Source organism: Chrysemys picta, chromosome 8, assembly GCF_011386835.1.
Source record: "Chrysemys picta bellii isolate R12L10 chromosome 8, ASM1138683v2, whole genome shotgun sequence".
Classification (NCBI taxonomy): domain Eukaryota; kingdom Metazoa; phylum Chordata; order Testudines; family Emydidae; genus Chrysemys; species Chrysemys picta.
In genome coordinates this window covers 1,880,906-1,907,489 of record NC_088798.1, presented here as the reverse complement: position 1 = coordinate 1,907,489, position 26,584 = coordinate 1,880,906, and the positions used below count along the sequence as shown (strand labels likewise).

The window sequence follows — 26,584 nt, the reverse complement described above, 5'->3', positions numbered from 1 at the left end:
GGGGCGGGCAGGCAGCGGAAAGCGGAGTTAGCAAATTCTCCGGCCTAATTCACTCGGAGCGCGGCAGGGGGAATCGGCGCAGCCGGGGGCCGCGCAGCCCCATCTGCGTCCCGGCCTCATGCGCTTCCCTTGAAACATCTGGTCCGGATTTGGGGGGAGGGCGAGGGGGGCCTCCTGCCGCCGCCTGCTCGGAGCCCGGCCAAGCGCGCGTCTGCGGCCCCCGGGCTCGCCAGGCTCCCGAGCTCGGGCCGAGCCGAGCCGAGCCGGGCCCGGCGAGCCCGGGCGGGCGCAGAGCCCCGGGCACAGCCCTGGCAGAGCCTCGGGCAGGGCTCGGGGTCTGTCCATGGTGCTGCGCGCGTGTGTGTGTGTGTGTGTGTGTGTCCCTGGCCGCCGGTCTCCAGGGCGGTGTGTGTGTGTATCTATCTGTGTCCATGGCTCTGTGTGTCTCCAGGCGGGGGTGTGTATCTGTGTGCAGGGCTCTGTGTGTATCGCCAGGGGTGTGTGTGTGTATCTGTGTGCAGGGCTCTGTGTGTGTCGCCAGGGGGGTTGTCTGTCCATGGCGGGGTGTATCTGTGTGTGTGTCCGTCCATGGCTCTGTGTGTGTGTGTCTCCCTGGTTGTGTGTGTGTCTCCATGGCGGTGTGTGTCTGTGTGTATATCTGTGTGCAGAGCTCTGTGTGTGTCGCCAGAGGGGGTTGTCTGTCCATGGAGGGGTGTATCTGTGTGTGTGTCCGTCCATGGCTCTGTGTGTGTGTGTCCATGGCTGTGTGTGTGTGTGTGTGTGTGTATCTATCTGTGTCCATGGCTCTGTGTGTGTGTGTCTCCAAGGCGGTGTGTGTCTCCAGAGCGGTGTGCGTCTGTGTGTGTGTGTGTGTGTGTGTGTGTGTGTGTGTGTGTCTATATCTGTGTGCAGGGCTCTGAGTGTGTGTGTGTGTGTGTGTCCATGGCTGTGTGTGTGTGTGTGTGTGTATCTATCTGTGTCCATGGCTCTGTGTGTGTGTGTCTCCAGGGCGGTGTGTGTCTGTGTCTGTGTGTGTGTGTGTGTGTGTGTGTCTATATCTGTGTGCAGGGCTCTGAGTGTGTGTGTCTGTGTGTGTCTCCAGAGCGGTGTGTGTGTGTCCCATGGCTCTGCGTGCCCGTGGCGGGCTCAGCTCCCCGCCCCCGCCCGACACCGGGCTGTGTTTACACGCGCACTGAAGGAACGCGGAGCACACTCCCCCCAGCCCCCAGGAGGGAGCGGGGCAGCGGCGCGGGGGAGGGGGGGGGGGGGCTGGAGCCGGGGGGCGGGGCCGGCGGGGGGGCGGGGCTTGCCTGCTTTTGCCCCCCAGCCTCCCAAACTTTCCTGCAACTCGGCAGCAGAAGCCCCCGCGAAGCAGCCGCCGCGTCCCCAGCAGAGCCCGGGCGGGGAAGGAGCAGCGGGGCCCGCGGGCTGGACCGGGGCTGCCCTGGGCTGACGCAACGTCCCCGCGGGGATCCACCTGGCCGGGCTGCGAGCCGGCTCCGGGCGGCATGGAGGGGGTAAGGGGCGGGCTGGGGTGTAGAGGCGGGGGGCGCAGAGCCAGGGCGGCCGGGGAGCTCAGAGCCGGGCGGGCGCAGAGCCAGGGGGAAGCGGGGGGCGCAGAGCCAGGGGGGAGCGGGGGGCGCAGAGCCAGGGGGGAGCGAGGGGTGCAGAGCTGCGGGGGGCGCAGAGCCGGGGGGAGCGGAGGGCTCAGGGGGGAGCGGGGGGCTCAGAGCCGCGCGGGGCGCAGAGCCAGGGGGGAGCGAGGGGTGCAGAGCCGCGGGGGGCGCAGAGCCGCGGGGGAGCGAGGGGTGCAGAGCCGCGGGGGGCGCAGAGCCAGGGGGGAGCCGGGGGCGCAGAGCCGGGGGGGGAGCGGGGGGCGCAGAGCCAGGGGGCTGGGGGGAGGCACCGCAGGGCCTGGGGGCCGGCGAGGGTCGGACTGGGGGTGCCGGAGGCGGCGCTTTGCCCCGTGCGCTGGTTGTTCCGGCCCCCGGCGGGGACGTGCTGCGGGGAGCCCGGGCGGAGCTGGCCCCGGGGCTCGGGGGGGGGTCGGTACACGGGGGGGCGTATCTCAGGCGCTGGGGGGCGGGGTCAGTGGTGCTGGAACTAGGGGGGCTGCCGCACCCCTGGCTTGCAGCGGTAATAACAAACAGGGAATCCGTGGTTTCCATGGTTCCCATCATCTCCCCCCCCCCCCGCTGTCAACATTGCTCCAGCACCGCTGGGGGGGGCGGTGCCCGGGGGGGGCTGGTACATGGGGGGGTGCCCGGGGGCAGGACATGGGGAGGGGCGGTGCCCAAGGAAGGGGTTGCCCGCGGGCGGGGCCCAGGGAAGAGGGGGTGGTACAAGGGGAGGGGGCGGTGCCCGGGGAGGGGGGGCTGGTACATGGGGCCCCCAGGGTAGCCCCGCTCCTTGGTTACGTTAGTTGCTCTCAGGCTCGGCGAGCCCGACCCGCATCTTCCCGCCTCGGGTCGCCCGAGCCCGGCGGGGGCCGGAGCGACGCCCCGGAGCTAGCCTGGGTAGCCCCCCCCCCCATTCCCACGGGGCCCGTGCTCCGCCCGCTGGGGGCGGGGCAGGGAGACCCGGGGGGCCGGGGCGGGGGGTCGGATGTAGCGGGGGACAGGGGGATCCCGAGGGGGGCGGGGCAGGGGGTCCCCATCTCAGTAATTTTCCACCCGGCATGTGGTGGGGCAGGGCCGAGGAGTAACCATGTGGCGGCTGATGTAACACCCCCGCCCCCCTCCCGCTGCTTAAAGGAGACAGAGTCTCTACTGGGGAAGACCTTGGGGGACGTGGGGGGGCTCTCCTCCCTTGGGGCCATTGACCCCCCCATAGAGACGTGGGGGGGCTCTCCTCCCTTGGGGCCATTGACCCCCATGGGGATGGGGGGCTCTGCCCTGGGGTCAGTAGCCTCGCAGAGTCAGGGCAAAGTGTTATGTTGGGTTAAGACCCTGCTCAGAGCGGGGGTCCGTAGGTACCTAACCCCGGGCAGCCAGAGGAGGTGTGAGAGCCGCCGAGCTCCGTGGGCTGGGGGGGATCCCAGAGCTGGTCTGGGGCTGGAGCGGTCAGTCACGCCCATTGCCCTGTGTGTGTGGAGGGGGGGGGGGGCAGAGGACTTGAGCTGGGCTCAGTGAGGCTGGAGCTTCCAGGCGGGACGGGCTTGGAGCGCGTGGGCGCTGGGTGGTGATTAGGCGCTAGCAGCCGGAAAGGTCAGTGCCGGGGGTCTGGGGGGATTTGGGAGGGAGGGCAGGGCCTGGGGTGTTCAGCCCTGCCTGGGGGTGTCACGTCCCAGGGCAGACGAGGCTAGAGGGCAGGTCCGGTTATTCTGAGCAGCATGGATTCCCAGACCCTGCAGTGTGACCCATGGAGCTCCTTGCCACAGGGCCTGCAGAGTCCGGACCTGAGGCTGCGTTTACAGGGGGCTGGCTGAGCGTGTGAGTTACAGGAAGGGGCATCAGCTCTCATGCTTCAGGGCTCAGCACATGCGTCAGGAAGGCCTCTGGCTCCCTGAAGGACACAGGGCTCTTGCTACCCTCTGGGATGTTCCCCTCCCTTGCCTGTGGTTGGAAGGGGTTCCAGGTCCAAGCGGGAGCCAAACCTCCGAGGGTCGGCTGCATTCTCCATTGCTGGCCACTCTGAAGTCACAGGAGCAGTTGGGGCCAGGGCCATGGTCAGGCATCTGTGGGTGACGCAGCCCTGGCTAGCCCTTAAAGGGGCTATGCACCCCCGAGCTCGCTCTCCAAAGGGCAGTTGGCTGGGCGCTGGCTGCCAATCCTCTGAAAGGAACAGTGTTCTCCCTCAGACCTCCAGCAGGTCTTGGAGAGGCAGGACACTGCGCCAGAGCCCAGTCCCCTCTGAACAGGGACGGCACCACTGCTCACTGCCTCTGGATCTAGTTCCGGCGGAGATGAGAGAGCCCCTTTAACTCTTAAAGGGATGCTACCTCTCCCCTTGGGTCTCAGCCCCCTGCATCTCAGTACGATGCCCTACGCCCCGGCCAGTACCGAGCAGAGAGCGAGAACCGGTGGCCAGGCACACGTGTGTGGCACGGGTGGTGAAGGGGCACTGGGCAGTGCTGCTCTCAGAGCCAGCCCCGCTGCCAGACACAAATTCTAGGGCTCAGTACAGGGTACCTGGGTGACATTGGGCCATGCTAGACAGGGTGTCGGACGGGACAGTCACCGACGTGGTTCCTTCTGCCCTTGAGCTCCGTGCCTCTCTGACTTGGATTTCTGCTCTAGAACTGGGTCTTCACCAGTGCTTGGAGCAGGGCCAGTAGCTCTGGTTTATGACAAATTAAAGGATTGGGCCAAAAGAAACCTGATGAGGTTCAACAAGGACAAGTGCAGAGTCCTGCACTTAGGACGGAAGAATCCCATGCACTGCTACAGACTAGGGACCGAATGGCTAGGCAGCAGTTCTGCAGAAAAGGACCTAGGGGTTACAGTGGACGAGAAGTTGGATATGAGTCAACAATGTGCCCTTGTTGCCAAGAAGGCTAACGGCATTTTGGGCTGTATAAGTAGGGGCATTGCCAGCAGATCGAGGGACATGATCATTCCCCTCTATTCGACATTGGTGAGGCCTCATCTGGAGTACTGTGTCCAGTTTTGGGACCCGCACTACAAGAAGGATGCAGAAAAATTGGAAAGAGTCCAGCGGAGGGCAACAAAAATGATTAGGGGGCTGGAGCACATGACTTATGAGGAGAGGCTGAGGGAACTGGGATTGTTTAGTCTGCAGAAGAGAAGAGTGAGGGACGATTTGATAGCTGCTTTCAACTACCTGAAGGGGGTTCCAAAGAGGATGGAGCTCGGCTGTTCTCAGTGGTGGCAGATGAAAGAACAAGGAGCAGTGGTCTCAAGTTGCAGTGGGGGAGGTCTAGGTTGGATATTAGGAAAAACTTTTTTACTAGGAGGGTGGTGAAGCACTGGAATGGGATGATTTAACAGGGAATTGGTCCTGCTTTGAGCAGGGGGTTGGACTAGATGACCTCCTGAGGTCCCTTCCAACCCTGATATTCTATGATTCTATGTCCCTCCCCACATGGGAGTGAGCAGGGGTGGGCAAGAGACAGTAGAAACCTGATTTACCTACATGCAAATTGCCCGAGTCCAGTCTTGGTGGTGGCATTTTCCATACTGGAGGATTGGTAGCTGGGACTGTACCCTTCGCTCACTACTGCAATGCAGCCACCTCTGGGGTGGGGTGCAGCATCTGTTTGACCAGACCGCAGTTTAGGACAGGCAGGGGAAGGAGGCTCCTGTATCCGTTTGCAGCCGGGGGCGGGAGGCTGCAGTTGCCCATGGTGCAGACCAGGGCAGCAGGAGGGAAGGCAGCTCGGGGTGGCCAGTGTCCGTGTGCTAGACAGGCTCTCGGTTTCCATCTCGCCCGGAAGCCCCGCTCTGAAATAGACGCGCCGCACTGAGTGCCCGGTGAATGCCGGGGCAGCGAGAGGGCTGGGAGAGGTTTTCTAGCATCCTTACTGGGGGGGGCGGGGAGGGGGGCTTGGGACACGGAGCCGGATGCCTGCCAACCCCGGAGCTCGACAGCAGCTGGGCTCAGCTAGCCATGGGGGAGGGTGGGCTGGGGCCTCCTGGAGGGGAAGAAAGGAGTCGGGAGCATGGCCCAGGGCGTTGGGATTGGCTTAGCACCCGGGAAGGGTGAGTAACCCCCCCCCCCCCCCCCCCCCCGCCGCCTGCTCTGTGCAGCGCCTGTAGCGCACCTGCTCCAAGCAGCCGGCACCCTGACCGGGCGGGGGGCTGTGCCTGGGTTCATGCCCCTGTCCGGGACCCCGTCCCTGCACCCTCGGAGCTGCTGGGTAGGAGGCAGGGGCTGGGGGCTGGCCCAGGAGCCATCGGCTCTGGGCGGTGCCTCCTGCTCCTTATCTCACCCGCTCAGGCCCTGCTGCAGTCCAGCTGGCCTGGCTCCGGAGGCCCCGCACCCTGCTCCAACCCCACCTCCTCCCAGCAGGCCAACACCCCCACCCCGGCCTGCTCCAGGCCCCACTCCCCCGGCACCTCCCCAGGCCGTAGCTCTCTCCGGCGGGGGCTCGGGCCACGTTGGGGGGCAGGGGACTACGGGGGACTGCGAGGTGGCCCTGCCGCTGCGGCTGGGGCTGAGTCTGGGGCCCCGCGGGGCCAGAGGGCTCCTGGCAGCCCGGCGAGCTGTGCTCCTGGCGCGGTGACCCGTGCGCTGGCAGCAAGGCAGGGCTCTGTCAGGGCCCGAGTGGGGGGCTCAGACTGTGAGCAGGGCGGCCCGAGCGTGTGGAACGCCGAGGAATGGGGGGGTGGCGGCATCCCCCCAGGTCTGGCAGCAGCTGGTCCCCGGCAGCAGCAGTAGCACGCAGGGTGCAGCAGGGCAGAAGGAAATCGCCTCCCATCTGTGTCCTCCGCGGCAGCTGAGCTCCGGCCGAGTCCCTCTGCTCCCGGCTGTGCCAGGCGCAGCCACGTGCCACCTCCAGCTCAGTCTTTGTGTGGGGCGAGCATTGGGCAAACTCCCCCCAGCTCTGCCTGTGCCCCTGGATCCCGACCCGCAGCCCCTGCCAGCCCAGCCCTGGCCCTCTCCTAAGCATAGCTGCCGGACGGTGGAGCCATGCAATGATTATGTGATGGCAAGAAGTGACCCCCCAGAGACCAGCCCGACTAAAGGAACAGGCCCTAATCTAGGAATGAATCCAGATTTTGGAGGTGCAGGACAGGAGTCCGTCCCCCCCCCCTCCAGGAGGGTAGGGGTGGGGCTGACCCCCCGGGAGATTAGGGGCTGGGGTGCAGGAAGAGAGTGCACCCCCAGGAGGGTAGGGGTGGGGTTGACCCCCCGGGGAGAGTAGGGGTGGGGGTGCAGGATGAGAGTGCACCCCCAGGAGAGATGGGGCAGTGGTGCAGGATGGGGGTGCTCCCCCATGAGGGCAGGGGCGCTTCCCAACCGGCTCCTCTCCCCCGTGCCCACGAGTCACTCCCGTCTGTTTCTCCCCAGCTCTCTCCTGCACTGTCTGTGGACTGAGCCGCTTAGTGCCGACGTCTCCGTGCCAGCCGGGTGCAGCCAGCGAGACGGAGAGTGGGCAGGCGGGAGCCCCCGTGGCGGGCTGCGCAGAACACGCCCAAGCCCCCAGCCATGGCGGATAAATGCAGCGGGGGGTTACTGGTGAGTGCTGGGGGTCCCACTGCCTGGGTGCCCGGGAGGGCTTTGCTGGGGGTTGGATGGTGCCAGGCACCCTGCGCTCTCCAGGTCAGTGGCTGGCAGGCGAAGTCTCTGGGAGCAGCCGAGAAGGCAGAGCCCCCCTCCCACGGCCAGCTGTGCATTACTGCGGAGGGGTTGGGGGGGACAATGCCGCCTGACTCCCTGGAGCGTGAGATCTGACTGTTCTGGGCCAGGCTGTCACGAGGGAGAGGCTGGAACAGGAGTCTGGTGATCAGGACTCCTGGGTCCTCTTCCTGGTCCTATCCTGATTTGCTGCGTTCCACCCCCCCCATGCCTCAGTTTCCCCATCTGTCTGGAGGGGCCGGGGGAATGGCTGGCATTGCAGTTGCTCTGTCCCGGGGCCTGCCCATGGCATTTCCAGAGGCCCCTGCTGTTCCATTCGCTGTCTGGGCAGTGGTGGGGGGATTGGCAGCGCCACCCCATGCCCCAGTTGGTGCCGGTGCAAGGGCTGGGCTCTGCCCCACGGTGCCCTGCTGGACTGTCCGTGTGGTGGCTCTGGCGCTGCCCGTCCCCATTGTTCCGGGGGGTGCGGGTGGCACCAGGCACGGGATCCGGGCAGGAGCTGAGCCGGCTCTAGCTTGCAGAGCACAGTTTAGATCTTGGCACGGCTGGCTCCCCTTGGAATGCATCAAGTGTTGATGGGGGGCTGAGACCCCCTCCCTCCCTCCCTCCCGGGCTGTGCCACCCTCTCGGGCTCCCTCTCCAGTTCTGGCTCAGTGGCGCGGTGGGTGGCGCGGGAAGTCTTGTGCATGAGCCCATGGCTGTCTCGGGGGGTGGGGGAGCGGGGGTTGCCCTAGAGGTGCCAAGGCTGAGCGCAGCCACCCCCAGAACAATGCCTCTTATTCAGGGGTGAGGGCGCTGGACCGGGAGCCGGGACTCCTGGGTTCCCTCCTGACTCACTGTGAAGGCTCCGTCCTGCTCTGTGCCTCGGTTTCCCCTGGGAAGCAGTAGCACATACCCAGCCTGCTTTGTCACCATGAGCTGGATGGTCCCAGCTGGGCCCCCTCCAAACTTCACACATCCCCGGGAGCAGCCGGTCCCCCCGGGCCTGTCTGTGGCAGGGCCCTTGGCAGCAGTCGCTGTGAGCCTGAGGGGTGGCCCATAGAGCCTCCATCTCCCAGCATGCACTGCCGGGGTGTGAGTGTGTGCCCTGTTAACCCTTCGTGGCGAGAGCCCCACCCCGACGGAGTCCTGCTCGCGTGGTGCACGTGTGACACCGCTCGCGTGGCCAGCACCCCAGGGACTGTCCCGGGCTCCTCTGGAGCCGCCACAGCTGAACTGAGGAGCCGGGTTCAGGAGCCAGGGTTCCTGGCCTCGTGCGTCACGGGGGCTGTGCACACTCCCACGATCACCCGTGCCCGGCCCCTGTGCACCAAGAGCAGGAGTTGCTGCCGTTCCCATCAGCTCCCATGGTGGCCCTGGACCCAGGGACCGATCGGCTCGCAGACCTGTGCTCTGACCACTAGGCCCTGCTTCTGTGACCTCTGGGGGGCTGTGGGTGTGGTGCCCGTGGTATCGCCACTCCCAGGTGCTCTGCTCCTCCCTTATCACCCCTGTCCCGGGCTCCTCCCACCACAGAGCGGAGTCCCGTCCCCCATTGTGCTCGCCTGTGGTCCCCCCACCAGGCCTAGTCTGCCTCGGGGAGGTCTGCGGCCCGTGGGCACCTTCCCGTGCCCCTCTCGTGTGCTGCCGGGGCAGGGTGCGAAAAGGGGGCTGAGTGGGGGCAAAAGGCTGCAGAGAGCCCTGGGCGTGGGGCTGGGCAGATCTGCGGCGGGCGGGGGGCTGGGGAAGGGGAGGGTTGTCTCTAGTCCAGGGCGCTGTGTGTGGGGATGCCGTGCAGCCTGCCAGGGCTCGGGGTCCCCCCAGGCAGGCCGGGGCGGGATCCCCCTATTGCGGGGCGGGAGGAGAGCCCGGCTCTGCCTCCCCACATGTCCCCCTCCCCCGCACGGGCTGGGGACGTGGCAGGAGATCAGTGCCTGCCCCTGCTGCAGGAAACGCTGGAGCAGCTGCAGAGCTCAGCCAAGCCTGGGCCCGCCCCCCACCCGGGAGCCGGGTCTCCGAGGGGCTGGGGAGGCTCCCGGGGCCAGAGGCCGGCTATGGCATTTGTAACGGGCCCAGCTGCAGGCACCCGCGGGGGCGGAGGCTGCTCTGAGTGATGGGTGACTGCAGGTCCGACCCCCGTGGGTGGGATGCCAGGTCTCGCCCCGCTCTGCCCCCCATGCTGGTGCGTCCTGTAGCCCTGTGCCCGTGTCCTGCTCCCCATCTCTCATGTACCATCTGTGCTGAACCCCCTGCCCATGGCGCCGCCCTCTGGCACCCCCTCTGCCCCAGAGCCTCCCCCATCTCAGCCTCTCCTGGGAGCCGCTGGCCCTGCCCCCTCCCCTGTCACTTACTGCCAGCGGGCCCCCGAGCGGGGGGCTGGGAGACCCCATCCAGCAGTGGCCTTTTGGGGCGCTGTGGCCCTCATGGCTCTGTGCCAAGCAGAGTGTGCGGGCTGTGCCCAGCTGGCGACCTGACCCACGTGTGCCACGGCCCCTCCTGGATGCTCTGCAGCGTCTCAGGACCCCGTACTGCTCCCAGCGGGGGAGAGTCTCCTGCAGCTCAGGGACCAGCGCCCGGGGGCATCTAGGCCCTCCTCCCCCTGTCGGTGACTGAGCCTGGGCTCGGCCCAGAGCCCGACATCTGCCTCGCCTGCCCGCACCTGCCCAGCCCTCCTGTTTCCCTGGCAATAGGGTAAATGTCACCGGTACCCAAAGCAGCATCGCTGGGTTCTGGGGAAGGTGCAGGTCCCGGCAGGTACGGGAGGTCCCGGCAGATACAGGCAGCCCGGCCCCTCCCTGCACCTGGGCTTGGCTGTGGTTTTATTTTCCCCAGCAGATGGAATAAAGATCCCAGGATGAATCGGCGGCTGGTCCCTCCCGCTCCCGCGGGCCTCCCAAAATAGCCCTGCGCCCCAGCCAAAGGGAACAGAGCCAGGACTTCCCTGGGAAGCATGAGAGCTGGTGGGGAGGGAGTGGGGTATGCCAGGGAGTGTGTGTAGTGCAGCTACGTATGCACGATCCTGCCTCTCGGCTGTGCACACGCGCGTGCGCTCTGCACACACCCGTTCAGAGTAGTGTTTGTGTGAGCTGTGGGGGCCCTCGCGCCGGGTCTGGGCTTGGCTCCCGGCTCAGTTCCTGCCCCGGGGCAGGTTGCTCCGGCACATGGGGCCCCGTCTCTGCGTCCCTCGGGGATGGGGCATGCAGTGAAATGGAGAGGGGGAAATTCCAGCCTCCTGAATGCACCAGGCGGGGCGTGATTAGCCGGTGGGACTCTCGCACAGGGTGTCTCTGGGGCCAAGCGAGAGCTGGGCTGTTCATTTGGAGTATTTGGCGTTATCGTGGCTAGTGCGAAGCCGTCCGTAGTCAGGGACAAAGCCAACCTCTCGCTGTCGGAGACCAGGAGACCTTCTGGGGGTGGAGTACTCTGCAGCTGCTCCTGCGGGGTCTGCGGTAGCCGGGCCAGGGGCTGATGGGGGTCGGGGCGGGACGTGCCTGGCGACTGTGGGGCCAGGCTGTTTCCCCAGTGGCTTTGGGAGGAGCAGATCCGGCCGGGGAGCAGGGCCCCAGATCCCTGCCACTTGTAGCAGCCTGCCCCTGCTGAACACCCCACCCTCAAGCCGAGATCTCCCCCTGGGCGGGCAGAGGAGCCAGCGACCCCATGGCCATTGCTGTTGGTTTGAGGTGGAGGGGCCCAGAGGCGGCGGTGATGGGCAGTAGTATAAACCCCCTGATATTAGCCAGCTCGCTCCCTCGTGCTCCCTGCCCAGAGCGTGCAGGAATCTCGCCCTGCGCCGGCTGCAATGGGAGGCCTCTGCCCCGGGGCGGGGCGGGGGGCTGCGCTGCACAGGCAGGCACCCCCCGTTGCCACCGCTCGGCTCTGGGCACGCACACCCGCTCTCGCACGCACGCCGGTCGCTCGTTGGCGGGGGCAGCCGCCGTGGGCCTGGGCTCAGCTCCTGGCTCGCTGGGGGCCCCGAGTTTGGGGTGGGGGATGTGCTGTGCCCCTGTCAACGGGCACTCGGCCTCAGGTGGGCAGGGCCTTTAGTGCAGTATAGGCGCTCCCGACGCACACGCCGTGCCTGCCTGTGCCCACCCCCAGGCCCTTGCTCTGCGGGGCACCAGGGGGAGGCTGGTTTGCTGGCATTGACCGCCCCACAGGTCACCAAGCTCTGATGCTTGCTGGCCTCTTCAGCCACCCCCACCCCACCCCCCAGCACAGGGACCCCGTGCAGTGGGGCACAGGCTACCCTCGTGCTCACAGCTGGTCACGCTCATGTGCCTGTGTGCTCACGCGCTGCCCCCTGTGCGCTCACGTGCTGCCCTGCGCTGCCCCTTGTGCATTCACATGCAGCCCCCTGTGTGCTCACACGCTTCCCTGCTCCCTTTTGCCCTGGCACGGCTCCCTCCCAGCACCCCAGCCACTGCTTTGCACTTCCCTGAGCTGGGGGGAGCACAGCACGGACACCTGAGTGTGCGTGGGGGGAGCTGGCACAAACACCTGTGCCGCGGCAGGGAGCCAGGCAGGCGTGAGGTCCCAGATCCGCTCTGGGTGAATCTTTAACAGCGTCCTGGAAAATGCCCAGTCCCAGCTCAGTCTGGGAAGGCAGCATGGCGGGGGGGGGATGGAAGTCACCTGGCCGGCTCCCCCCAGCTCTGCTGATGCCCCTCAATCGTGCCCCGCTGCCCCCGCTATCCCAGCCCTGGGCTCTCCACCCAGCCCCCTTCCTTCTCTGTATTGGGCTTGTGACCTGGAGCCCCATCCCCCAAGCAGGGCTGAGGTAGAGCGGGCCCCTGGGGGTGGGGAGGGCTGAGGGGTGGCAGCCCACACCCCTGTTTGGGATGGGCTCGGTTAGGGCCAGCTCAGCTCCCAGCAGTGCCCGGGGAGTGGGGGCTCCCTGTGGTGCCCTGCCCTGGGCCAGAGGCGGTGGCTGCTGAGCTCTCGGGGCCATAAGGAAGGGAGCTAATCCCCTTGGACAGCCTCCAACGCCATAGAAATAGCATCGTAAACCCGGCTGCAGCCGTGCCCCGGCCCTGCCCCCTAATCCTGCCAGCAGGTGCATTCCCCCCCCCCCCCCCCCCCGCCGCTCACCATGGCAGCCTCTGACCCTGGCGGGGGCCCGGTGCCAGGTGTGTGGCCATGCTGGGCTGCAGCTCTGGGGGCGGGGGGCCCTGCTGGCACCTCCCCTGGGCGTTTCCGGGAGCTGCTGTGGTGTGGGGAGCTGCGTGCCCGGGGCCAGTCACACGGGTCCCAGCTCGAGGGCTGTACCTGGGGCCCTGGCTCGTGGACTCCAAGTCTGTGCTGCCCAGAGCCCGGGGGGGGGGGGTGCCCCATGCCTCCATGGGGCATTAACTGCGCACCCCATTGCACTGGCTGCCCCAGGGCCGTGTCCCTGCCCCATGTGGTGCCTGCCCCCCCCCCAGTGCTGCACTGACCCTGGCTCCCCCAGCGCCGCATCTCTGCCCTGCTGGCACCCAGCTCCCCCAGGGCCGCATCTCTGCCCTGCTGGCACCCAGCTCCCCCAGGGCCGTGTCTCTGCCCCACATGGCGCCAAGGAGAGCCAGGGGCTGTGGGTTGGGGTTGAGGGGCTCTGGCAGAGCAGGGGTGAAGTGTGCAAATCCCGGTCCAGCCCCCGGAGCTGCCGTAGCCAAACTTCTCCTCCCAGCCCTGCATGTGTGGGGGGTGTTCAGCGCTCTGGGGGCAAGCTCACCCCCAGCCCGATGGGACCGATCCTCTGCCCCCTGCGGCACTGGAGGGTGGGGCCTGGGAGCCGCGCCCCAGGGTGTCTGTGCCGATGCCAGACGAGAGGAGGCAGGGCCCGAGAGCCAGGGAGTGCCCTGCGCATGCCCCATGCCCAGCCTGGTGGGCTCTACTTGAATCCCGTTGGCTCTCGGGGGCCATAGAGGGGCCTGAGGACGGCAGCCCGCTGCCCCTGTGCCCAGCGAGAGGCCGGGCTGCGCAGGCCCCGGGGCTGGTACCCCACTGTGGGAGGGAGCTCCTGGGCTGATGGGGCGGGGGAGAGGGCTTCTGTCTCATCAGGCAGCACCCACCCCAGTGCTGCGGGGAGCTCTGACCTGGGGGCGCTGAGGGGCACTAAGGGGTCTCCAGGGAAGGCATTGGCACAGCTCCTGTCCCAGGGAGCAGCCCCCCACCTGCGCTGGGGGGTCGCCCCAGCCAATGGGGCCAGGGCAGGGGGCTGATGGGTGAGGACGTTCTGTTTTGTCCTTGTAGCCGTGGGCTTTCTTTGTTGTCCGGCCCTGCCAGCAGCGCCGGACTCCTGGGCAGCTGCCGGGAAGGGGGAGGCAGGGGAAGGAGGGGTCGCTGGCTGGAAGGAGCAGGAGGCGTTTGTGCTGCATCCGACTCTGAGTCCTGGCTCGGGCGCTGGTGCCACCTGGGTGCGGGCGCCCCTGGCAAAGCCCGGGGGGAGTTAAGGACGGGGGGGGGCACATCCCAAACAACCCACCCCCTGCCCGGCTGTGGCGCCGCGCAAACCACACTTGGCCGGAGCGTGCTGCCCAGAATAACAAGGGGCTGCATGGGGGGGGGTGGCACCGGGGGATTTTCTGCCTGAGCGCCCCGGGAAAATAGAGTCCGCGCCAGTTGAATGGAAAAGTCGGTTCAGGGCTGGCTGTGCCTGGCACCAGGGCTCACAGCCCAGCGGTGCCGCCTCTGCACCAGCACCAGTGCCCTCCCCAGGCCCCCACTCTGCACCACCCTCGGGGCTCACCAGTGCACCCTGGGGTGGCCCTTCGGGGGGAGGCGCCCGCAGTCGGGGCAGGCGAGCGGCAGGGAGGGCCTGGCCAGTCTGTGCATGTGGCCCCAGCCTTGGCCCACGAGCACAGCAATCACCAGGCGCGCTCAGCCCCCTCCGCCCCCCCAGCTGCTGCAGAGTTTCGTGCCGGAGCAGAGGGGGCTGACCCGTCTCAGGGGAGGTCTCGTTCTGATCTCTGACAGTGTTTTCACTTTCCCCGCCGGCAGCTTTATCAATGTCTCCGGAGAGTCTTGTTACCCGCGCAAACATCCAGTCGCTCTTGGAACCTCACAAAGGTCTTGGCCTCGACTTCCTGTGGCAGTGAGTTCCACCGGCTGATTGTGATTGCCTCTGAGTTCCCCCCCTTCCATTGAATTAAACGGCCTCTGGGTCTCGTGCTGGGAGCGAAGCCCTTCGTTTTCCATTTGTGTTTTGTTTAAAACTTCCTGGGGATGGATCAGGATAAAAACTGGGTGAAAATCAGCACAAAAAAGTAACTCTTTAGGTTTGTGGGTAAATATCAGCATCTATATTAGGGGATGGGAGGCAGAAAAAAGCGACGAATGAGAACATAAGAGCACTGAAAGCCAAAGCAGGTGAAGGCTGTGGTGTATTTCCCAGTGCACTACGCTCCCAGTGCACACTCACACACACGTGTGTCTTCCACTCCATTGCCTTATGCTGAAACAGCCTGGCCTTTACACGTGGATAGGTTCCGCGTTAACAACACAGCCTGGATGATGTGACCAGGATCGCACCTTCCTGGGCTGGAGGGGTCCAAACTGCGGGTGACAATCAGTGCCCCCTGGAAAGGAGGGGCCGTAGCTGGGAGACGGGGGAACAGCTGGGTCCAGTCCCTGTCTCTGGCCCCGTCGGTCGGTATTTTACAGACTTTGATGCCGTCTTCTCTCTGAGGGCGCCGTCCCAGTCGTGTTCCAGGCCCCTGCTTGTCCCCGTCGCTCGTCTCTGCTGCTCTAGCACCTCATGGGGTGGGGTGGCCGGTGCTGCAGGTGGCGTCCAGCTGAGGCCGCCCCACTGATTTCTAGGGTCTGGGTAACGGAGCCTGTCAGTCCCCCCTGGTCTGTGGTTTGGGGCCAGAACAACCACCGGCGCTGTGTGACCCAGCCACACCCAGCGCGGGGGCAAGAGGGGACGGGCCTGGGCTGAGCACGGCTCGCTGCGCCATGGCTGTTGACGTGTTTCCTCGGGGCGTCTCACGGGAGCACGGGAGGGCGCGAGCGCCGGGTGTGGGCGTTGCAGAGGGGTGCCCCGTGCCAGCGCCGTGGCTCGGATACAGGTGGCGATGGCCCACACGGGACAGATTTACAATTAGCATTTCGGGTCACCCGCCTCCCCGTCCCCTGGCCATTTCCTCGCTCCCCGGCCCCGTGCTGCTGGCTTCTCCCTGACTTTGCCAAAGCTGGTGAGTGGGGGGTGGGCCGGGGCCGACCCGGAGGCCTGTGCTGCCTGGCGAGCTGGCACCCACGTGTCCCTGCGAGTGACAGCCCAGAGCTGGCCCGTGCCCATACATGTGTGCTGCTGACGTGTGATCGTGTGGCCCCCTCCGCCCACTCCCCGGACCCCAGATGGTCTCCAGAAAGCCCAGCCCCCCTCCCCGGTCTGTCATTCACGCCTCGCTGGGCACCTTGGACGCATTCTCCCGAAAGGGAGCTTGGCTGGCTCCCGCCTGCCCGGGAACAGCTGGGGTGCTCTGAGCTAAGCGGGGGAGCATATTGGCGCTAGCAGGCTGGGGGGCCGGGGCAGGGGAAGAGAGGGACCCAGCCGTGACCCCGCCACTGGGCAAGCACTGGGTGGGCAGGCAGCCCCCCACGTGGGTGGGCTGGGCTGGACCATGCCAGGGCGCTGGCAGAACCGCACCGCGGAGGGGGCGGCTGGTGACAGGGAGGAGCTGGGTGAAGGGCTGGAGGGGAGACGGCCCCGGCCCCCCGCATGAGCCCAGGGCGCCAGGGAGGTAGGGGAGCTCCGGCTCCCCAAACCGCTGAGCGGAGCCCGCCCGAGAGCCAGATGGCCGGGCTGATGGGCAGTGACCTCGCCAGGCGTTGCCATGGAGACAAGTGTGATGTCGCAAGTGGCACCTGATGATGTCAGGAGAAGAGACTGAGCAGCCGGCGGTGGGCTCCTGTTCCACGCGGAGACCCCTGGGGGGGCTGCAGCTCGCTAGGGAACCCATCCCCCAACCGTGTGGGGGGGTCCCTGCCTCAGCCCCAGCTCTCCGCAGGCACTAGGGCCTAGAGAGATGCGCTGAGCCCCCAGGGGGAGAGGGAGCAGTCTGCCCTGGGCACAGGGCACGTTCCCCCCAGGCCCTGCCGCGCACCCCTGGCCCCCAGCCCTGGGACCCCTCGGCTGCACTGCCCGAGGCGGGGCTGGACGAGTGCGTAGGCCTCTAGGCCGGTCACCCCAGTGTGTCCTCAGGGTGCTTTGGGCACCAGTGGCCGGCACATCCTGGGCCAGGCCTGCCCAGATCTCTTTTCTCACCGGGCACCCCAGCGCCAGCCCCCTCGCTGCCCTGTGCGCCAGGATCAGGACCCTCAGGCTGCTCCTCCTGCAGCCCCCCACCCCTCTCTGACCTGCTCATCCCACCCCCACCGCACCCCTCCAGCCCCTTTTGTCTCCTCCCACGGGCCCCCAGTCACCCCCTCCTCAGCTCTCCCCCGCCCTGGCCGGGGGCAGAGTTTGGCACAATCCTGGTAATAACAGGTCTCGGTCTAGCTCTGATTTACCGACGGTTAGTGGCACTTACACTACTTGGCACGTGGCGTCACCAGTACAGGTCACTTTCTTCTTATTTAATCACCCGCCAGTTTTGTTTTAACTTAATTGTTCGCCACGTTTAGCAGTGGCCACTTACAGCTCAATGTTAGCCTAGAAACCAAGCCGACCCGAGCACCGTGTGAACCCGGCTCCTGGGCTGCCCCTCGCCATCTGCCTCAGCATGGTCCCCGCCCGTGTTACCCGCCTGCTCCTTCCGTCCCAGCCAACGCGGCTGCAGCCCGAGGCTACTGGCCCCGGCCAGCCCCGGGGTTCTGGGGCAAATAGTAAAACTGAAACGGCCCCAGCGAGAGCTCTGCTGGGAGGCTCAGGCGCTGCATGTGGGGAACCAGGCCTGGACCCAGAGAGCGCCTGGCATCGCCACTCGCCCCCCAGAACGTGCCAAATAGACGGGAGAAATCTGGGTGCCCCCAAGCGTCACCTGTGCGACGTATCCAGTTTGGGGGGGACAACGCCCCCAGTCTCTGCCCCGGCCCTGGCGCCCACCCGCAGAGGGAGGAGACGTTAAAAGAACACGACCAGCGAGCTGGGCTGAGCCAGGCCGCAGCCCTGTGCCCCCCAGACGCTGGCTCCCTGTGTGGCACTGGGTGCAGGCTGCCCGCTCTTGCAGGGGGCCGGAGGCTAAGTCGCCCCTGTCCCAGTCTCTCTCTAGCCTGCTTTGCCCTCCAGTCCCCCCTGCTGCTCCTCTCCCCGGCGCCTGGGAAGGGGCACTGCAGCCCCGCGCTGGTGGACACCTATGTAAGCGCCCAGGCAGATGGGCACATGGCAGCTGCTCCCTCACCAGGGAGGCTGGTTCCCAGAGGAGCAGGCTTGGAACCAGCTTTTTGGGCTAATGAGCCACGTCTTCATTAATGGGGTGAGGAGCCGCTTGCCCCCTGGGGGCTCAGAGGCAGCTGTGCTGAGTGCCAGGCCCGGCATCCTGCTGTGCCACGCCGCCTCCCGCCACATCACCTCCCGCTGCCCCATGCCGCTGCCACGCCGCCTCCCACCACGCCTCCTCCCATCGCCCCATGCCGCTGCCACGCCACCTCCCGCCGCCCCATGCCGCTGCCACGCCGCCTCCCGCCACACCACCTCCCGCCGCCCCATGCCGCTGCCACGCCGCCTCCCGCCACGCCTCCTCCCATCGCCCCATGCCGCTGCCACGCCTCCTCCCGCCGCCCGATGCTGCTGCCACGCCACCTCCCGCCATGCCTCCTCCCACCGCCCCATGCTGCTGCCACGCCTCCTCCCGCCACGCCTCCTCCCGCCGCCCCATGCTGCTGCCACGCCGCCTCCCGCCGCCCCATGCTGCTGCCACGCCTCCTCCCGCCACGCCTCCTCCCGCTGCCCCATGCTGCTGCCACGTCACCTCCCGCCACGCCTCCTCCCATCGCCCCATGCCGCTGCCACGCCTCCTCCCATCGCCCCATGCTGCTGCCACGCCTCCTCCCGCCACGCCTCCTCCCGCCACGCCTCCTCCCGCCGCCCCATGCCGCGGCCACGCCGCCTCCCGCCACGCCTCCTCCCATCGCCCCATGCCGCTGCCACGCCTCCTCCCATCGCCCCATGCCGCTGCCACGCCTCCTCCCGCCGCCCCCATGCTGCTGCCACGCCGCCTCCCGCCACGCCTCCTTCCATCGCCCCATGCCGCTGCCACGCCGCCTCCCGCCACGCCTCCTCACGCCGCCCCATGCTCCTGCCACGCCTCCTCCCGCCACACCACCTCCCGCCGCCCCATGCTGCTGCCACGCCGCCTCCTGCCCCGCCGCCCCATGCTGCTGCCACGCCGCCTCCCGCCACACCTCCTCCCATCGCCCCATGCCGCTGCCACGCCGCCCCATGCTGCTGCCACGCCACCTCCCGCCACGCCTCCTCCCGCCGCCCCATGCTGCTGCCACGCCTCCTCACACCGCCCCATGCTGCTGCCACGCCTCCTCCCGCCGCCCCCATGCTGCTGCCACGCCGCCTCCCGCCACGCCTCCTCCTGCCGCCCCATGCTGCTGCCACGCCGCCTCCCGCCACGCCTCCTCCCGCCGCCCCATGCTGCTGCCATGCCTCCTCCCACCACCCCATGCTGCTGCCACGCCTCCTCCTGTCACCCCATGCCCCTGCCACATCTCCTCCCGCCACGTCTCCTCCCGCCACCCCATGCTTGTGCGACACCACCTCCAGTCACCCCATGCTCCTGCCACGCCTCCTCCCGCCATCCCATGCGCCTGCCACACCTCCTCCCGCCATCCCATGCGCCTGCCACACGTCCTCCCCGGCACCGGGCACCAGCCCTACTGGGACATGGGGCTGGAAGAGCCTCAGGGCTGAGCCCACCTGGCAGCCCCTGTTTGCCCAGGAGCCCAGAGTCCCTCCACCCTTGGGGGGCGTCGCACCCCACAGCCCCCCAGGCTGGGGGGCTTGGTCACCAAGTCACCGGGTGTGCATACGTGCCCGGTGTGCATGTGCACGTCAGGGGGTGCCACGGACTCACTCTAGCTGCTCGCCTCCCCTGTAGTTGGTAGCCCCCCACCCTTGCCTGGTCTGTGCCATGCCCGCAGGCCCAGCACCGGCCGTCACCCTGGGGTGTGCTCCTTCTCCTGCCCCCAGCTCCGGCCCCCAGCGGCGCTGCCAGGCGGGACGCCCGGGAACAGGTGGGCCAAGGCTGGGGCAGACGAGGGCAGGGGATTTAAATAGCAACAGGAATCTGCACACAGTGTGGAGCCGGCTGGGCCGGGACACGGACACGGGGCCCCGAGCCAGGGGCTGCCCCATGGAGCCAGGCCAGGGCGACCTGAGCCGCGACCTGAGCGGCGTCAGCCTCAGCACTGGGGGGCATTGGCAGTGCCCCGGGGACAGGCTGGGCCAGACGCCCCCATGCGAGAGGGCCGGCAGGAGGGGTGGGGGAAGGGGGTTGGAGGTTCAGGCTTGGCAGTGGCAGGCGACACTAGCCCAGTGCCCGCAGCCCTGGCGCCGAGCTCGGATGACTTTGGTCTGAGCTAATTCTCCATTTCCCACCGTCGCCCTCACCTGCCGGTGGCGGGGAGTTCCCCAGGCCGCTGCCGTGCGGCAGGGAAAAGTGGGGAGCGGGGTGGAGATGGGGTGGAGGGGTGGGGTGCCCCCATAGTGAGACCGAGGCTCTCTCCTGGCTTTGGGCTCCTCACGGCACTGACCCCCCTCGGCAGGGGGCTCGGTCAAAGGGGCAAAGCCAGGCGGCGGTGGCCGGCTCAGCCAGGGGAGGGGTGTCAAAGGGATGGGGTGAGCCCTGGGACTGTTCCCGGCAGGGTGGGGCCCGGCAGGGCCAGGCCCTGAGCACTGGGGTGGGGGTGGGGGGCAGGTCTCCAGCAAGGTCCCAGCCAGCCCCTCTCTCCTGGGGTCCTGGATTCCTGGGGCAGGGTGGGGTGGGCACTGGTAAGGTCCATCTCTCTTGGTGGGAGAGGGAGCTCGATGCCAGCTGCTCTCGTGGGCACGGGTGGGGTGGCCAGCAGCCCCCAGCCCCCTGCACTGCAGGTCAATGCTGTAGGCCCCAGGTCGATGCTGTGGGCTCAGGCGGGGGTGGGGGGAGGGGCTGCGAGCAGCTGGGTCCCACTAATGAGGCATCATTAAGGCCAAACTGCGCTGGCTGCACAGCCGGGAAGGGGGGGGGGCCCAGCCTGCCACTGCCCCACTGTCAGATCAGTGCCCTGGAGCAGAGTCCAGCTGGGTGGGGCAGGTCTCGGGGGGTTCTCAGGGGGCAGAAGCGTCTCTGGCCCTGGCAAGCCGAATTCCCATGAGCCGCAGACCCCGACCCACCAGCCCCTCCTGGAGCCCAGCTGCCCCGGTGCCGTCCTGGGGGAGCCCAACGGGCCTGGAACGCTGAGGCCAGAGCCGCCAGCAGGGGGCGACCTGGGCTGAGTCCCTCGGGGCCAGGCCACGATTCCGGGGGGCTGGGAGAGAGATGGCGAGTCAAGCTCCCCCTGCCCCCAGCTGGGATCCCTCACTCCCGACCCACAGCCCCCTGCTGCCCTAGACCTCTCCCCCAGCTCTGCCGGGGCCCCTCAATCCTAACCCCCAAGGAGCCCTCTCTGTCCCTATCCCTAAGTCTGTCTGTCCCTGTGTCACAGAGTGTGGGGGAGTCAGGGCCCTGCACCCCCCACTTCCTGCGATTCCCCAGGACTCTCAGGCAGCCAGTAACACAATGGAACACAGTCAAAGCAGGGCTTGTAGGTACAGAAAACAGGACCCCTCAGTCAGGTCCATCTTAGGGGGTGGGGAGCCCAGACCCAAGCTCTGGGCCTTCCCCCACCCCCAGCCAGCTCCAAACTGACCCCCTCCAGCAGCCTCCCCCAGCCACTGCCCCCCTGCCCCTCCCCTCCAGCCTTTGTCCAGTTTCCCAGGTAGACGGTGTCACCTGGCTCCAACCCCCACCTGGGCTCAGGTTACGCTACCAGCCTTTACCAGTGGGCTCCAAGTGTCATCCCTCAGTGATGTCCCCCCCTTATTTCCCCTCCACGTCTAATCTCAATGCAGACAGTAAACTAGTAAAACTCCCACGCAACATTCCCAGGTTAATACTCCCTGCTCCCTTCTCCATCACACCCTGTCTCCAGCAGGGACCAGTAAATCCTTCTCCCCAGAGGGCAGGGGAAATGGGGAAACTGAGGCACGGTGGGGTGAGCTGCAAGGGGTTCGTGGCATCGCTCTTCGGGAGTGCTCTTGGCCAGGTGACTTGGCCCAAGGCTACTGACCGGCTGGAGACACTGGTGATAGGAGTGGTGGGGCCTGATCCTGATCTGACCCCTGCGGGGGCACCGGAGAGCAGGATCGGGGGGGGGCAAGGAGCTGTTCTGGCTCCCCCGTGCTGTGTGGGATCTGGTGGGGCCAGGTCTCATCAAGCCGCGTAGCCTGCACCCGCCTGGCGCTTGGAGCTTGTGAGTGACGCTCCCGGCCCCCCCATCTCACAGTCCCTGGGGTGCAGCCCCCATTGGGTGCTGGCCTCGCGGACTGCGCTTGGCTCCGGTGCTGGAGCCCTGTCCTGAGCTCGGGCCACTACCCCAGCGACCCTCACTGCCCCGGCCAGAGAGCGGCTGCTTTGGGGTCAGGCTGCGTGGGTGTGCCATGGCCCTGAGCCAGGGGCTTGTGCCAGCGGTGGCTGGGGGAGCCCTGGGCACTGCCAGCCCCCTTGCTGGGGGGCGAGCTGTTCTGCTAGCGAGAGAGCCGAGCCGGGTGGGGGGCAGCGCCGCGCCGGAGGAGCTGAGCCGAAAGTAATGCCAAGTCCCCGAGCGAGCGAGCGAGCGAGCAAAGAGCGCGGGGGAGGGGCCGGGGCCGCTCGCTCGCTGGCCGCGCTGAGCCCAGGGGTGTGAATGAAGTTGCAGAAGCCTAGCGGCTCCGAGAATCTCCCCCAGGATGGCGGGCGCCGGCAGCCAGGCCCCTCCCTGCCCTGCTGAGAAGGTCAGTGGGGAGCCGGGTGGGGGGACGGGTTCCAGGTGAGGGGAGCTGCCCGGCTCTCCCTCACAGCCCCTTTGTGCCTGTGCCAGTGAGACGGGGCCCAGGCTGAGGAATGGCTTTGTCCCTGCCCAGCTGGCAGCAAGGAGCGGGCCTGGGGGTCGTGTGTGGGGATGAGCCGCTCAGCCCTGCCCCGGCTCTGGGGGGTGGGCGGGCCAGAGGCGTCTCAGGGGACGGGGGTGCAAAATAGCACGGCCCCCCTGGCTGGCTTCCTAGGGGCACCAGCCCTCCCCAAGCCGAGAGCCAACCCCCCTGTGTCCAGCTGGGGCCTGGCTCCAGGCCACGTGTGCCCCTGGGCTGGCTGGGGACAGCCACTTTCCCCGGCTTCCCTCACCAGCATCGCCGAGTCGAGCCGCCTCCCCGGGACCAGGGCACCGACTAGATCCCAGCACGGCCGCGTGGGGCAGGGCAGCCACGTGAACGGCCCCTCCCTGTCACACCCAGCCCCCTGCCCCATCACACCCAGCCCCCTCCCTGTCACACCCACCCGGACACACCCAGCCCCCTCCCTGTCACACCCAGCTCTCCGTCACACCCAGCCCCCTGCCCCGTCACACCCAGCCCCCTCCCTGTCACACCCACCCCGTCACACCCAGCCCCCTGCCCCATCACACCCAGCCCCCTCCCTGTCACACCCACCCCCGTCACACCCAGCCCCCTGCCCCATCACACCTAGCCCCCTCCCTGTCACACCCACCCCCGTCACACCCAGCCCCCTGCCCCATCACACCTAGCCCCCTCCCTGTCACACCCACCCGCATCACACCCAGCCCCCTCCCTGTCACACCCAGCCCCATCACACCCAGCCCCCTCCCTGTCACACCCAGCTCTCCATCACACCCACCCCCGTCACACCCAGCCCCCTCCCTGTCACACCCAGCCTCCTCCCTGTCACACCCAGCTCTCCGTCACACCCACCCCGTCACACCCAGCCCCCTGCCCCATCACACCTAGCCCCCTCCCTGTCACACCCAGCTCTCCATCACACCCACCCCCGTCACACCCAGCCCCCTGCCCCATCACACCCAGCCCCCTCCCTGTCACACCCATTTCTGCCCCATCACAGCCAAGCCCCCCTCCCCTTCACACCTAGCCCCCTCCCCATCACACCCAGCCCTGTCACACCCAAGCCCCCCTCTCCATCACACACACCCCATGACACCCAAGCCCTCCTCCCCCATGACACCCAGCCCCCGTCACACCTCGCTCTCTCCTGGCCCTGGTGCTGTGGGCTCCCAGGCTCTCCCATCACCGAGATGCAGCCAGCTCTGGGCTGGAACGCAGCAGCCCTTTAACAGCCGTGTATCTGCTTAGGAAGTTAAGGCCAATCCAAGGGGAGCAGCAGGAGCTGGGGTGTCTGGGGAGCGTCTCACTGGGGACGTGGGGAGGATGGGAAGCCCGGGGCCCTGATGGGCAAGCTGAGCTTCCCCCAAACTGCCCGGGTGGTTGGGACATGGCACGACCTGGCTGCGGGGTCTTTGCATCTCCAGGGCTGGCAGAGCCGTGGCAAGGAGTGTGGACGGCTCGGTGGAGTCAGCTGCCCCCAGGGTTTGCTTCGGTTCAGATATCTCCATGTAGACAGACCCTCGTGTGGGGAGCCCAGGGCTGGGCTAGCAGGGAGCTGCGGGTCGGGAGTGAGGGGCACCGGCAGAGCTGGGGGGGGCAGGGCTGGGCTAACAGGGGGCTGCGGGTCGGGAGTGAGGGGCACCGGCAGAGCTGGGGGGAGCCCAGGGCTGGGCTAGCAGGGGGCTGCGGGTCAGGAGTGAGGGGCACCGGCAGAGCTGGGGGAGCCCAGGGCTGGGCTAGGAGGATGTGTTGTGTCTCTGCAGCCATCTCCTTGCCATGAGCCCACAAGCCCACAGTGCCAAATGCTCCTGGCTCCCCCCCCACACACACACGCATGTGACGAACTGGGACTGTTCTTGCTGGGGTGTGTGAATGCTGACAGGGGAGTGTGACTAGGATGGTCTGCATCGGGGGATGGGAGCCGGCCCAAGGGAACATACCTGAGCTTGTAACAGGAGAACCCAGGAGGGGGTTGGAGGTCAGATGACTCCGGGGCCCGGGAAACTGAACAAAGGCTGTGGGAGGGGTCGCTGAAGGCAGAGTGCTGGAAGCAGGCTGGAAGGAGGCTGGAGAGATGGCTGGGAGGCAGAGATGGCTCTGACCCCCCCCCCCCCCCAAGGGGGTGGGCTGGCATGCCCTGGGACCCCAAGCTGGACCTAACTGAGGGGGGCCCTGTTGTCTGTGCCTGCAAGACCTGTCTTGGACTGTATTCCTGTCATCCAAATAAACCTTCTGCTTTACTGGCTGGCTGAGAGTCATGGTGAATCGCAGGAAGCCGGGGGTGCAGGGCCCTGAGTTCCCCAATACTCCGTGACAACTGGTGGCAGCGGTGGGATCTACTGCACCCCGTAGACGGCGCTTCCTGCAGTAAGTGACTGGGGAGCAGTAAAACGAAGGGGGATTGACGGGGACCAGGCCTGCTGAAGAGTGGGAGAGAGACGGTTATTACCCCTGGGAGTGTGTGACCAGCGAGAAGGACTTTTGCAGTAACAGGGTCCCCCGTGGGATCGCAGCGAGTGGTCCCAGGGGCGGAGGAGTCTGCAGCTCGACCCTGGCAGAGAGGTGGTGACCTCGAGAAGGGCTGGCACACTAGGGGTCCCCCTGGGAACTGTGGGGAGCTGTGAGCACACAGGCCGGTGAGTGGCCAGCAGGAAGATGTATGCCAAGCGGCTTAAGAGCGACCTGGTGGAGCTGTGCAAGCAGAGGCGGCTGCGCATTGGGAGGCTCACCAAAGAACAGCTCATCGCCCAGCTGGAGGCGGAAGATCGCGCGAATGAACTGATCCCTGTGTCTCAGGGAAGCAGCCTGGCAAATGCAGCGCAGGCACCAGTGTCTGTCCCGGCTGGGAGTGGTCAGCCGGCTGCTGAGGGCTTCCCGAGACCCCTCCTTCCTATGCCTAGGGGAAGGGTGGGGAGGAGCCCAGCCAATACCGAAGGCGCCGTGATCCCCCCGGCCAGCAGGGGGTCCCCCCGGCGAAGCTCGCCGGCCAGCAGAGGAGCCTCCCGGCGACGTTCGGCATCCGGGGAGCGGAATTGGCTGGAATGGGAGAAAGAGCTAAAACTGAGAGAGCTGGAGGATCGTGAACAACAGAGACAGCATGAAGAGAGACAGCATCAGCGTGAAGAGAGACAGAGACAGCATGAACGGGAGGAGAATGAGAGACAGAGACAGGAGAATGAGAGACAGCGTCAGCATGACCTGGAACTGGCGAGATTGAAGGGCAGCGAACCCCCGGCTGCGGTGAGTGAGGGGGGACCCAGGACTGCACGGAGCTTTGATAAGTGCATCATGGCCCCATACAAGGAGGGGGAGGACATGGATGACTTCCTGGAGGCCTTTGAGACGGCCTGCGAGCTGCACCGGGTTGATCCCGCGGACAGACTCCAGGTCCTTACCCCCTTACTGGACCCCAAATCCGTGGCATTGTACCGCCAACTGGGAGAGGCAGAGAAAGGGGACTACGAACTATTCAAAAAGGCCCTGCTACGAGAGTTTGGGCTGACTCCTGAGATGTACCGGGAAAGGTTCCGGAGTCAGGATAAAACCCCTGAGATCTCATATCTGCAACTAGCCGCCCGCATGGAAAGATACGCCAGCAAGTGGGCTGGTGGGGCCCAGACGAAGGAGGACCTGATTAAACTGCTGGTACTGGAGCAACTGTATGAGCGGTGCCCATCCGACCTGAGGCTGTGGTTGGTGGACAGAAAGCCAGAGAACCCGCGACACGCCGGGCAGCTGGCTGATGAGTTTGTAAAGAGCCGGTCAGGGGGTGGCAGGGAGGAGCCCCAAAGGAACAGGCCCGCCGCGATGCAGAGAGAGAGTCACCCTGGGACCTCCCAAAGGGGGAATATGGGGAATCCCCTCCCACGGGGAATGCCCAGCGTCAGGGACAACCGACCGGCTCGAGGGGACCCACGGGACCTGAGCTGCTATTACTGCGGCCGAAGAGGCCACGTTCGGGCCCAGTGCCCCAAGCTCAAGGACAGACTGAGCAGACCGAACCCGCACCGGGTTAACTTGGTAGAGGCCCAGACGGACGAGGGGCAGGCTTCTAACGCAAGAGGGGCTGGCAGCTTATCAACTGCTCAAGAGAGAGAAGGGCCCCAGGCCAGCTTCTCTGGGGGGCCAGATGCTCCGGATTCAAAGTTCTCCGTTTACAGGGTTGGCGCGGGGCTGTCCCTGCGGAGCGAGTGCCTTGTTCCCCTGGAGGTGGATGGGAAGAAAGTTTATGGATACTGGGACACGGGCGCAGAGGTGACACTGGCCCGGCCCGAGGTGGTGGCCCCA

At 66.9% G+C, this 26,584-nt stretch overlaps 1 protein-coding gene across 2 annotated transcripts in view; it reads left to right on the top strand.

Moving 5' to 3' along the window:
- The first annotated feature begins 1,297 nt into the window (after window positions 1-1,297).
- SLC6A9 (solute carrier family 6 member 9) overlaps window positions 1,298-26,584 on the top strand; it is a 52,897-nt gene continuing 27,610 nt past the window's right edge. The window contains exons 1-2 of one of the 2 annotated variants that reach the window (XM_065555324.1): window positions 1,298-1,517; window positions 6,973-7,140. In XM_065555324.1, the coding sequence (XP_065411396.1) occupies window positions 7,111-7,140 (30 nt within the window). In that variant the 5' untranslated portion in view covers window positions 1,298-1,517; window positions 6,973-7,110. Of the gene's footprint in view, window positions 1,518-3,454; window positions 5,661-6,972; window positions 7,141-26,584 lie in introns of those variants that run through there. The other variant, XM_065555325.1, reaches the window with a different exon arrangement.